Below are 14,001 nucleotides of genomic sequence, written 5' to 3'. Positions count from 1 at the left end.
TATTTTTTTTATAATATTCTCGTCATAGAGTTATATATTAGCATAGAGAGAGTGTCATTCAAAGCGAAGTGACGACACCATCTTTTTTATTTGGATTAGTGCTGTTTCACTCTTACGCATAGTAAAACTGCTACAGTTGTCCTCCTCTTCCGTGCCTATATTCACACTGAATGTCATCATAGATTTTCGATACAATGTGTTAGAAAGAGATGCAGCAAACCAGTCCATGAGATCTTGTCGTCAGGAAGCGCGGAAGGTAGGCTCCCTCTATGTTAATATATACCTCTATGTATTCTCGTATCAAAGTTCCGCGTGAAGTTAGGCGTATTAATGACAGTTAGGAAGCTGCGTGTCAAGTCAGTACTGTCAGTGTCAAGTGTCAGGTGTCAGTCAGTCAGAGTTGCTCTTGCACTTTCTCCACAGTACAAAGCAGGATATTGTATTGTGACTTTCTCTTTTTGCTAACTTTGCTTTGATGTTGATTGTTGATGTTGATGAAAACAACAAACTATTATTTTGATTCAAAACCAAAATATTTGTTCCAATTTATTAACAATGGATTTAGCCAAAGTACCAAATGATCAAAAATTAAATTTATGTAAATCATATTATAGAAGTATGTTAATAAATTCATATATTGTATTTATCTAAATAGGTTTTCTTAAAAATTTCTTTTTTAGTTGGGTTTTTTTTCTTGCCCTTTGTTTGGTTTGTAAATGCAATTTGGTTCTTCCGAGAAGCCTTCCAAAAACCAGAATACCAAGAACAAAAGCACATTAAGAAATGTAAGTATTTTAATATAATATCTGAGTACACTGTGAAAAGTGACAGTCAGGTTTGTCATTCATCTTCAATGTCCAATAAATCACATAATTCAAGATTCAATATAAATATGATTCAAGATTCAATATAAATATGATTCAAGATTCAATAAACCTAAATATGTACCTAACACATACATCCATGAATCACAGCTGTGTAATATTAACCCTGCATTAGTGTACATGGCTAAATTAGCACGAGAGGTGTTCCGAGGTATGTCATACCCTAAATTAGGTAAGGCAGAAAGTTAAATTTTTAATCATTTAGAATGATTAATCTTGGTTTCTTGCTTATTTATGATTCAAACATTGTACTGTACAAGTCTTAAGGCTGTATGACACTATGCATTTTCTTGTATCATTTCTAATATCGTTTCTGATATCGATTCTGATATACATTTTCTTGTATCGTTTCTTGTACGTACATTTGTGTCCTGTATGACACTATGCAAGTTCTTGTATCGAAAATTGTATGAAATTCGGCACGTGATTGGTTGAAATTTTGTTTGTCACCCTGTTTCACGTTACATTGGTTTGGTAGTACTGTGTCTACAGCTGATTTTAAGGATTTTATAAAATTTATAAAAAATTTCCTCTATTTAAAAATTATGCAATATGAAACCGAAAGTTATACATAGTTTGAACTTTATTAGGAGCTAAATATATGGTTATTAGTAAAACAGTAGTCCATACCAAACGGTATATTAAGTATCAATAAAAGATTTATAAATAATACCTACAAAAACACAAATAAATTCATCAAGACATAAATCATATGATCTCATTTTCAGCTGCCATTATGACATTTAGAAGTTTTACCAGTGATGTGGGAGGGAGTTCCCTGATATGGGAGTCAGCTCTCTCCCATATCACTGAGTTTTACCAGCAGGATTTACGTTTTTGCTCTTTGCACAGAAATTGGCGCAGTTCTTGTACAAGAATCTGTGTATGACACTATGCATTTTTTTGACATACCAGAAACGATATTAGAAATGATACAAGAAAATGCATAGTGTCATACAGCCTTTATATTTAAAAGTTACACCTTATTTATCCTACATATTGCAATTATGCTAGTTAAAAACATGGGTGAACAATAATACACCCAGATATTGTGAATCATCTTATTGAACACATAACTCTAAAGAATCTTATAGCCTAAAATCATAAATAAATAAATAGTTTATTTACGGCCAAAATACCATTTACAAAAATACCACATATCACAATAGATATAGGTAGTATCACAATCATAAATACATATTAAAATATAGAACAATATCACTATATAAAGACTGAAAAATCAAAAACATATACATATATATATATATATATATATATATATATATATATATATATATATATATATATATATATATATATATCCATAGCACTATATTGCATCCCTCTTATTACTCTGCACATAACATTTTACGTCCGTGACTATTTTGCAACCGTATATCGGAAGCAAAATAGTTTTTCTATTTTTCTCGCTTATTGTTGAAGATAAAGACATCGTTTATACAGAGAACTCTTTTGGATTATATTGTAATTCTTTTACACTTATAGACAGAAATCTCAACCATACCAAATAGCTGTAATCTTAAAACTAAAGGATGCAATTAAGTACTAAAAGTGAAAGATAATATTCACATTTAATTCGGGGAATATCCGCGAGGGAGCGCAAACCAATATACAGAATGTATATTTTTAATTCATTTAATGCATTATTTTGATTCCTCTTTTGAAACCACTGACGGCAACACTGTGCATCTACAAATAAATACTATTAAACTGATTTTCGAAGACTATTCCGGTTATTTGACTTGTGACTGTGGTTGTGAGACAATTTAAGGATGTTACCCAAACGAAGAACAACATATCCCTTTTTTTCAGGTGATGTAAGTATAAATTTTATATAATTTAAAGCTCATAATAAATTATGTATTAAAATTATTCCAAATTTTAAAATAAAACATGACCGAAAACGATACAGTAATGTACTAAGTATTTTAACTTTATACTAAACGATACAGTGAGGTACTAAGTATTTTAACTTTATTAATTTATAAATCTATTCATATTTTTGATATAGAGGATGCTAAAGTTTTTTTAAATAAATAATACCTACCAGAAATTTTAATTTTAAAAATATAATTTTGTGGAACTAAAACGTATCTATTAAATTTTAACTAATTGCTAAATTTAAAATTTTTTACAAACCTAAATTTTAAAATTATTACTAACTTTATTGTTAACAACGTTTCTTTATATTTTGTTTTCACCCAATTTTGAAAAGCATGCGAAAACGTTGAATTATCCACGTCCGTCTGTCCGTAAACACAACTCCTCCTGGATTTTACCAGGAGAATGACAAATGAGGTGTTGAATGAAAGCTTATAATCCAAGGATGGTCCTAAATTTGACCTAAGACTTTCGTTTTAGAAATGCAACCGAAAATACTGTTTTAAAGTCACCGTAATAGTACAAGCGATTTATTGTTCGACGCACCTTAGCAAGACAAGAACAAATATATACTTCCGGTTTCATGACTGTCTGTCCGTCTACCCGCGAATATAATTCCTTCGTCACTATACCAGGTAGAATGATAAATGAGATGTCGAATGAAAGCTTATAATCCAAGAATGGTACTAAAAGTGAGAAATTTGACCTAGGACTTCCAGTTTGAGAAATGTTACTGGAAGTACCTACTGTTTTAGTCACCGGAATAGTACAAGCGATATATTATTCGACGCGCATTCGTAAGACGAGAGCAAATACATACTTCTGGTTTCATGACTGTCTGTCCGTCCGTCCGCGAATATAACTCTTCCGTTATTAATACAGATAGTCAAATGAGGTGTCGAATGAAAGCTTATAACCCAAGGATCGTATAAAAGACGAGAAATTTGACATCAGACTTCCGGTTTGGAGTTGCAACCGGAAGTGCCGTTTTATAGTGATCAAAATAATATAAGCGATAAATTATTCGACGTGCCTTAGCAATATGAGATTACATATAAAGTTACACAAAAAGTTCAAATATCGACTTCCGGTTTTACTCTCGATCACTTTGGGTGAAAACTTAGGACTTAGGAAGTCCAATTACTTGTTTTCTTCTATTACGAAAACTTATATTATACACTAAGCGCCAAAATTAACGCACCACCTTAAAAATGGGACATTTTTGAAGTCTCGTATTTTCTAAACCTGTTGTCCGATTTTAGTGATTTTTTAGTATGTTATAGCTTTATTCTTCAAGAATATCGTTGTAAAATACTGTTGCTAACAGGTAAGTGTCATTGTATACCGAGCGTAAAAATGATAGTGGGTTTTTTCCTCAAAGTTCGGAACACCCTGTGGAATATTCTAGGGTATATAAAATATTGAAATTAAAACCAAACTATATACTTAGGCTTTCTTAACATTTTGCTTTTTGATTCATTCGCCTATGTTGCGTAATAAAAAAGTTGGGTACTTTAACAACTAGTAACGTAATTCATCATTCAAAGACTGTCATGGCTGGGATATGTTCAGCGACAAGAAGACACGAAGACGACAAAGAAGATGTTACAGTGGAAGCCGGTAGGAAGGCGGAAAAAGGGAAGGCCCAGGACGAGATGCTTGGATGACGTGGAAGACGACCTGAAAACCATGAATATAAGACAATGGAGGAGAAGGGCATAAGAGAGATCTGAATGGAAGGACATAGCCAGACAGGCAAAGACCCATCCAGGGTTATGATGCCAAAAGAAGAAGAAGAAGAAGAACGTAATTCATCAATACAGGGTGTTTTTAAATAAGTGCGACAAACTTTAAGGGGTAATTCTGCATGAAAAATAATGATCGTTTGATTTATAAACATATGTCCGCAAATGCTTCGTTTCCGAGATACGGGATGTTGAATTTTTCTTACAAACTGGCGATTTATTTACTGGTCTAAAACCAGTTGCGATATGTAAATGAAACTTGGTAGGTTTTAAGAAGTAGTGATTGCGCATTTTTTGGCTTACAATTAAGAATTTTGTATTCACCATTGGCGTGCATACGGGGATTATGACCGGGTAATATGACCCGTATGCACGCCAATGGTGAATATAAAATTCTTAATTGTAGCCAAAAAATTCGTAATAACTACCTCTTAAAACCTACCAAATTTCATTTGCATATGCCAACCCGATTTAGAGCACTAAATAAATCGTCTGTAAGAAAAAATTTAACATCTTGTATCTCGGAAACGAAGCATTTGCGGACATATGTTTATAAATCAAATGGTCATTATTTTTAATGCAGAATTACCCCTTAAAGTTTGTCGCACTTATTTAGAAACACCCTGTATTGATGAAGCACTTTGCTAGTTGTAAAAGTACCTAACTTTTTTGTTATGCAACAGAAGCGAATGAATCAAAAAGCCAAATTTTAAGAAAACCTAAGGCTATAGTTGAGTTTTAATTTAAATATTTTATAGACTCTAGAATATTCCACAGGGTGTTCCGAACTTTGAGGAAAAAACACACTATCATTGTTACACCCAGTATACAATGACACTTACATATTTAGCAACAATGTTATTACAATGAGATTCTTAAAGAATAAATCTATAACATACTAAAAAACTCACTAAAATCGGACAACAGGTTTAGAAAATACGAGACTTCAAAAAGGTCCCATTTTTAAGGTGGACCGTTAATTTTGGCGCTTAGTGTATTTCAAGAAACGTTTGAATTACACTAATAGTAATTAATAAGGGGTAACTCCTACAGAAATAATTCTTTTAATTTTTAAAATATGTACTTTGGAATTTTAATTAAAACTAAATTGAAAATTCAGTTTTTGCTAGGGCAAAAGAAAATTTAATCTTTACGAGAATAAATAATTATCTGATATGACCCCCTCCGTGGCTCAGTGGTAAGAGCGCCTGCCATTGGATCGAAAAAATCCGAAAGGTTGTGGGTTCGAATCTCACCAGGGTCAGAAATTTTTCATTTATTATAAATTAATAAATGAATATAGTTTCTGTCCTTGTGGGATCGGTACTCACCGGAGGGACCGCAGACGTTCGGATACAATTAGCGTCTCTTTCCAAAGACAATGACGTCGACTTTGCAAAGTAACAAGACAATTACTCAACACACACACTACACATGACACTAGGTACCTAACTGTTCAAAAATTACCGTACCTACCATGCCAATGGCCATTAGTTGTCGAGGCATTAGCTAAATAAAAAAAAAATTATCTGATACGTAAAGTAGAAAACAAGTATCTCTTTAAAAAAATTGCAATCAAGAAAGCTACTTTACTATATTTATTGTCTAAAATACTTGCAATAAAATTATGGAGTTACAGCTTTTTCTAAACTGTTTTGGAGAACATAATTTATTATATATTTCTCTAATTAACGAGAACATTAAAAATTAAGTTTTAAATACATATACTTTTAGCGAGGACTCAAGTTTTTTCAAACGAAAAAGAAAGAAAGATGGTTCTGCAATAGGCCATTATCTCCATTCCCTGAAGAAAGGAAAATCACTGATGACGATATTGGAAAAATAAAGGTATATAACTTTGTGTTGCGAATATCAAATAAAAAAAAATATCACAATATAGTCACTACAGACAAAGTGATTTGTATAAATTATTTTCTAATATATTTAAAAAACTGCACATGTAATTACAAATTTGTAATAATTACAGGATATGAACAGATCTCCAGACTCTCCAACATACGATAGCGATATTGATCCAGAATATTTTCCAGAATCGGATAGTAGTGAAGACGAAATAAAGGCAAGTAAAACTATACATTAAATAATTTTTTGTAAAAACAAATATGTACAACAATTTTAATCTATATTTTTAAGACGTTCACAGTTTATATTGTTAATTTTAATAAATATTATCGGAAAATAATATTTAAATATTTAAGTACAGCGGTTCTGTAGATTTAAATATTATTTTACCTTTTTATTTAAAATAACAGTCCAGCACAATTCAAATAATTTTATTTAATTTTAGGAATATTATAATCACGAAGATGAATTTCTAGAAATTACTGAAAATATCCCTCAGAATTCTAAATATTTGGAAATAAAAGACAGCAATCAAACACATATTAAAAAAAATATTCCAAAGGTAAGTTACCTAATAGTTTAAATATTAAAATATAATTTATAATAATTTCAGATTCTTCAAAATTTAATCATAATGCCGCAAAACTTTATCACTGAAAGTACAGAAAGGCCGCAAATGTTAACAGTAAGTGACATACCTACTTTGTTTTAAACAAAATTAAAGTTTTTAAGAAAACATATTATGTTGAACTAAATTTTTATTGCAATTTTACATATTTCTTCCTAAAGTTTTTTTAATTTATCATACTTACAACATAAGGAAACGTGGCATATTTTATTGACTAAAGTGCTTATAAATCAGATTAAGTTTGTGTATAGAATAGTAATGAAGTAAATTATATTATAAAACTGGATTCTATACCTACATTTCTTCAAGAAATTAACGCATCACCTTAAAAATTGGTCATTTTTAATGTCTCCAATTTCCTAAACCTATTTACTAAGGATATACTAAGGATTTTCACAGTTTTCACTGTATTCCTTCACTCAACAGTTCTCTCCAGCTCTTTCTGTCTTACCAGTCCCCTTCCTGCAGATTTCTTCTCTCCATTACTTCGTCCACTTTATCTCTGAAGGGTCTTCGGGGTCTGCCTCTCTTCATTTTTCCTATCGGGCTCCACTTTGTTATTCGGTTTATCCAACGATTTTACCAGGTTAATCTCTTTTGTTCGATGTAGCCTATTATGTCTGAGTTCACTCCCATTCTTCTGTTAATCTCTATGTTACTTATTCTATCTCTCCTTGTTATTCTGCAGCTTCTCCTTAGGAGTTCCATCTCTGTTGCTCTTATTTTATTTTTGGTTTTCTTATTTATTGTCCCATTTTCACACCCATAAGTGAGGATACTTCTTGTTATGGTATTATATTATATTCTTCTCTTTGTTTTATGCTGATACTCTTATCCCACAGTATCGGGTTCAATTTTCGTATGAAGGCTCTGGTTTGTCCTAGTCTATTTTTTATATCTTCCTCAGTTGTTTCTTTTTTTGATATAAAACCTAAATACTTGTACTTATCTGTTCCTCTAATTTGTTTACTTTCGTTTATTTCCAGTTGTTTTATTTCTGTATTCTCCGTTGTTAGGTATTCAGTTTTCTTTAGGTTTATTTTCATCCCATTCTTTGTATATTCCTGTTCCAGTTTCCTCATCATAAAACTGAGGTCATCTTCGTCTTGTGCGATCACTATTTGGTCGTCAGAAAAACTTAGGGTATATAGATATTTGTTCCTTACTGGTATACCCATTCCTTCGCACTTTATTTTACATGGCTTTACGGTTTTTTCCAGGAATATTTTAAACAGGGTAGGGGATGTGGCCCTGTAGTAGTCCCTTTGTCGTCTTAAATGGACGACAACCTAAATTTCCTAAACCTGTTGTCTGATTTATGTAATTTTTTAATCATCATCATCCAACCAATTCACGTCCACTGCTGGACATAGGTCTCCCCCAATTGTTTCCACACTTCACGGTTTTGTGCTGAATGTTGCCAGTTTTTACTAATCCGCCAGATATCATCGGTCCATCGTCTAGGCGTCCTTCCTCTACTGCGTTTATCTTCTCTTGGTCTCCATTCCATCAGCTTTCGTGTCCATCTTGAATCTTTCAGCCTGGCGACGTGTCCTGCCCAGTTCCTTTGAGCCTGGTGATACGTTCTATAACATCTGCGATACCGGTTCTTTGTCTGAGATCTTCATTTCTTATTTTATCCCATAGGGTTACGCCCAGCATGGATCTTTCCATACGCCTTTGAGTATTCCGCATTTTCGACGCTGTTGCCTTGGTTAGAGTCAGTGTCTCTGCTCCATATGTCATTACCGGCAGCAGACATTGGTCAAACACATTGGTCTTTTTAAACCGATCGGTATACTGCTCCTAAATATGTCTCTCAGAGCTCCGTAGGCTGCCCAAGCAAGAGTTAAGCTTCTTTTTATTTCGCATGTTTGGTTAATTTTTTAATGTGTTTATTCTTATTCTTTAACAATATCGCTGTAATAATATTGTTGCTAGACAGCTAAATTGTCGTTGTATACCGGATGTACCAATCAAACTGTGATTTTCTCTCTCAAAGTTCGTGTCACCATGTGGAATATTCTAACATTTATAAAATTCTGAAATTACAACCCAACTATAGCCTCATGTGTTCCTAACATTCTGATTTTTGATTGATTTGCTTATGTTGAATGATAAAAAAAGTTGAGTCCTTTACTAGTATTCTTTTTCATCAATACAAGGTACTTTTAAATAAGTACGGCACACTTTAAGGTGTAATTCTGCATTAAAAAATAATGACAGTTTGCTTTATAAACGTATGTCCGCAAATGCTTCGTTTCCGAGATAGGGGGGTGTTGAAATTTTTCTTACAAACTGACGATTTATTTATTGCTGTTAAACCAGTTAAGATATGCAAATGAAATTTGGTGGGTGTTAAGAGATAGTAATTGTGCATTTTTTTTATATAAAATTAGGAATTTAATAGTCACCATTGGCGCTCAAACGGGTAATATGCCCCTTATGTGCGCCAATGGTAAATATTAAATTCCTAATTTTATATAAAAAAATTCGAAATTACTATCTCTTAATACCCACCAAATTTCATTTGCACAACCGGGTTTAAGAGCAATAAATAAATCGTCAGTTTGTAAGAAAAATGTTAACATCCCCTATCTTGGAAACGAATCATTTGCGGAAATAAGTTTATAAAGCAAACTGTCATTATTTTTTCATGCAGAATTACCCCTTACAGTTTGCCGTACTTATTTAAAAACACCCTATATTGATGAAAAACAAAGCTATGTGTCAAAGTACCCGAAATGTGAGGCTATAGTTGGGTTTTAATTTCAGTATTTTATAAATGCTAGAATATTCCACATGGTAACACAAACTTTGAGAGCAAAAATCACAGTTTGATTGGTACATCCGGCATACAATGACAATTTACCTGTCTAGTAGCATTATAATTGCAGCGATATTGTTAAAGAATATGGCTATAACCTATTAAAAAAATCACTTAAATCGGACAAGTTTAGGAAAGTAGAGACATCAAAAATGACCCATTTTTAAAGTGGTACGTTAATTTCTTGGAGGATTGTATTATATTTTAAAAAAATCTAATTGTAAAATTTTAATTTTAGGAGCAAACTTCAAGTAGCCCAGGAGAGAATATAAGTACTGAAGTTTACAATAATAATGAAACAATCAATTTTAAAACTGAAAAATATAAAAGAAAAAAAGATATCTGTTATTACTGTGAAACGGATGTGAACAATTTTGTAAGACACTTACAGAGAAATCATTCTTGTGAACTAGAAGTCCAACGTATACTATCAAAGGAAAAGAAATCCAAAGAAAGGAGAGAATTAGTTTCACTTCTAAAGAAAAAAGGAAATTTCATTAAAAATTCACAAGAATGTGTAAAGCCGGTTAAGCAAGGACTTCAACCTTCTCAGTCATTTCTACCATGTTCGAACTGTCTAGGGTTTTACCGATCTAAATTTTTATATAGACATAGAAAAATATGTTTAGGTGGTCAATCATCTAGACATTCTCAAGCGGAAGGCCAAAATTTCTTGTTAAAAAATGTTAAAAAAATTGACCAGCGTTTAAAAGATGAGGTCTTCCCAAGAATGCGGCCAGATAAAATCTCTCTAGAAGCAAAAAATGATTTTCTTATATGTGCATTTGGTGCTAGATACCTTAAGATTCATCGCGAAAAACATCACATTACTGTTACGAGTCGAAAGATGAGAGAGCTATCTAGGATTTTAATAGAATTCAAGAAAATTAAGGCTTGTACAAGTAACCTATTTGAAGCTCTCAAACCGAAATTCTATGACGACTTAGTAGACGCTACGAAATTGGTATCAAAATATGATACAGAAAAAGATTTATTTTTTTCTCCCACCTATGCATTAAACATAGGAACGTCCTTAAAACAATGTTGTGACATTGCGTTACACATGATCTCAAAAATGGAACCAACCATTGAAACAGCTAATTGTGAATCAAATCTGAAAACATTAATAAATTTGTTTCAATCAAATTGGCGATTTGATATATCAAACCGGGCTGGTAATGACCTTAATTTAAAGAAATTTAATAAAATTACTATTGTACCTCTCGCCAGCGACCTAAAATTACTCAAGCAACATTTAGTTACAGAAGCGGATAAGGCATTACAACGACTCAAAATAGATTCACATAATGTTGCTGCTTACAATACTCTATTAGAAACGATATTTTGCAGAGTTATACTTTTAAACAGAAAAAGACCAGGTGAATTGCAAAGAATGCTTTTGGATACCTATGAGAAATCTGAAAAGAAAAATGACAGTTATGAGGAATTTAAAGAAGTTGTTACCGAAACAGAAAAAATATTATTAAAAAATATGAAGCGAATTGTCATAAGGGGTAAACGGGGACGAGGTGTTCCGGTTATATTTAGCACTGACATACAAAATCACATCAAAGAAATATTAAAAGTTAGATCTAATTTTGTAAAAGATGACAACCCTTATTTATTTGGCAGATCAAGTCACTCTACGCCTATCTGTGGATATAAAATAATTGCCAAATATGCTGTTTCTTGTGGTGCTAAAAATCCTCAAGCCATAACTTGCACTAGATTACGAAAACATCTAGCAACGCTTACACAGTTATTTAACTTAAGTGATAATGAAATTGAACAATTGTCCACATTTATGGGACACACATCTGCCGTTCATAAAAACTCTTATCGATTACCAGACGATGTGTACCAAACGGCGAAGATTTCTAAATTACTAATCTTAATGGAAAAGGGTGAAGCCGGAGGGCAGAAAGGAAAAACATTAGACGATATATCTATAGATTTGGACCAAAATCTTTTAGAAGATGAATCTTGTGAGGAAAGTGATGATCCAGAAAAAAATGATTTTAACGATTTTAAAAAAGTTAATGTAACGGAAGATATAAAAAAAGACGAAACAATAGAGACAATACCATTTGTACCCAAAAAGAAAAGACTACTAACTCCCTGGACAACTGAACAAAAAAACATTGTTAAAGCTTACTTTGTTACACCAAAACGGTATGAGTGTGAAGAATTAAGATCTTTGCATCCGCAATTATTTCTTAATAAAAATTGGTTAAAAATAAAAGTGTTTGTGCAAAATCAATATTTAAAAAAAGGTACATAAAAATATGAGTGTAACATGTTTTTGATTAATGCCATTAAATAAATTTTTTTAGCTTATAGTGCTGTTTTTAATTATTCCTAAAACACTTCAAATTATACTTGCTTTAAATAACATAATAATAAAAGAGTACCTACTGTATCTGTATCTGATATCAAATAATATAGATATTTAAGAAATAAGTTAATTTTAAGTTGGTATGTAAACCTTTGTTTTAAAAATTATTGATTAATTACAGTGGAACCCCGATAAGTCGGCCCCCGATAACCCGGAAGTCCGGCTAACCCGGACCGATTTTCATCAGACAAAAATTTAACAAATAAACAATTTAACAATTTTATCAAATAAAAATGTATGTAGGCCAAATAATATTTCAGAGATAATGTGTATTTGTGTAATTTGAACACATAAGTACAATAGTAAAAATGATTCATGCACACGGCGGCAGCCAGAGCGACCGTCTCAGCTTATCGGAAAGAACAGACACCTGTCTGTATTCCTTTTTCTTTATTTATGTCAAACTGTCTTAGCATTGTTTAAAAAAGACGTGACTATTTAAAAATTCTTGTATTGTGTGTAGTACAGCCTATTAATCACTTCCGTTCTGTAATGTAATCGTGCTTCAGATTGTGTTTGCTTTGTCTACGTAATGGTAACAAAACGTAAAAATGTTGCAGTGACAATGGAAAAGAAACTAGAAACATTAAGTAGGATTGATAAAGACGAATCTTTAAAACAAATTTATTGCAGCATCATAATATGATATTATGCTACCATAGGTCTGGATCCCGCGTATGAAAAAAAAGTTGATTAATAGCAAGCTAAAAATTTATTAATAGCTTAAGGGTCTCTAGTCGGATAAACTTTGATATATGAGAACACTGGAACAGGGGCAGTTTTAATTGTGGAACAGGTCAAAAATTTGGAACACAGGTCAAAAATTTGGAACGGTCAGAACACGAAAATGGCACATTTGTTTTGTCCGACAGAACAGACATAAACTCTCCGAACAGAGATTAAACTCTCATGCAAAAATCAGACTGCTATTTATCACCTGTCATAATTCCTGTCATTTGACATATTCTACATGTTCCACTCATTAAAACGCCAATTTGGTGATAAATAGCAGTCTGATTTTTGCATGAGAGTTTAATCTCTGTTCGGAGAGTTTAAGTCTGTTCTGTCGGAAAAAATACATGTGCCGTTTTCGTGGTCTGACCGTTCCAAATTTTTAACCTGTTCCACAGTTAAAACTTCCCCTGTTCCAGTGTTCCCATATATTAATGTCTGTCCGACTAGACACCCTTAAGCTAATAACAAATTTTCAGCTTGCTATTTATCAATTTTTTTTTGTACGCAGGATCCAGACCTACCATATTATGGTGTCGGTACATCTCTACAGTATGACTGAGTTTTTTACCAAGAAATGAACAAAACTCTACACTCTATACAACTATACGTAATTTAGATGTGTACTGTGCATATGTGTTTCATGTTTTTGTAATTGTAATGGAGGTTATTTATTAATTTTTACTATATTCTCCGGCTAACCCGGATTTTCGATAACCCGGATCGGCCGCGGTCCCGATTAATCCGAGTTATCGAGGTTCCACTGTAATTTCATTCAATTGCCTTCTAAAGTCACTGCATTAAATTTTTTCTGGCATCATCCTATTTAATTTTATCTCCTTCCAATTTTTTCTGACACCCTCCATTTTTTCTGACTCTTTTTTTATATATATTTTTATTTGATAACTCGAGAAGGACTGGATTGATTTGGGTACATTTGATTCTTAAATATTTGTAGAAGTCTAAGTAAGAAGATCTTTACAATATACCATCAGATGTAAAATTTTATTAATTGTATAGGAAGT

General features: G+C 32.2%; 1 protein-coding gene across 1 annotated transcript in view; it reads left to right on the top strand.

The window, feature by feature from the left end:
- Nucleotides 1-388: 388 nt before the first annotated feature.
- Nucleotides 389-14,001, top strand: part of LOC114344529 (gamma-secretase subunit pen-2) — a 45,281-nt gene continuing 31,668 nt past the window's right edge. Inside the window, exons 1-2 of the mRNA XM_028295361.2 lie at nt 389-616; nt 681-785. Of these exons, the coding sequence (XP_028151162.1) occupies nt 556-616; nt 681-785 (166 nt within the window). The 5' untranslated portion in view covers nt 389-555. The remainder of the gene's footprint in view (nt 617-680; nt 786-14,001) is intronic.

This window comes from Diabrotica virgifera, chromosome 3 (genome assembly GCF_917563875.1).
Source record: "Diabrotica virgifera virgifera chromosome 3, PGI_DIABVI_V3a".
NCBI lineage: Eukaryota > Metazoa > Arthropoda > Insecta > Coleoptera > Chrysomelidae > Diabrotica > Diabrotica virgifera.
This window is presented reverse-complemented; position numbering and strand designations above follow the sequence as displayed.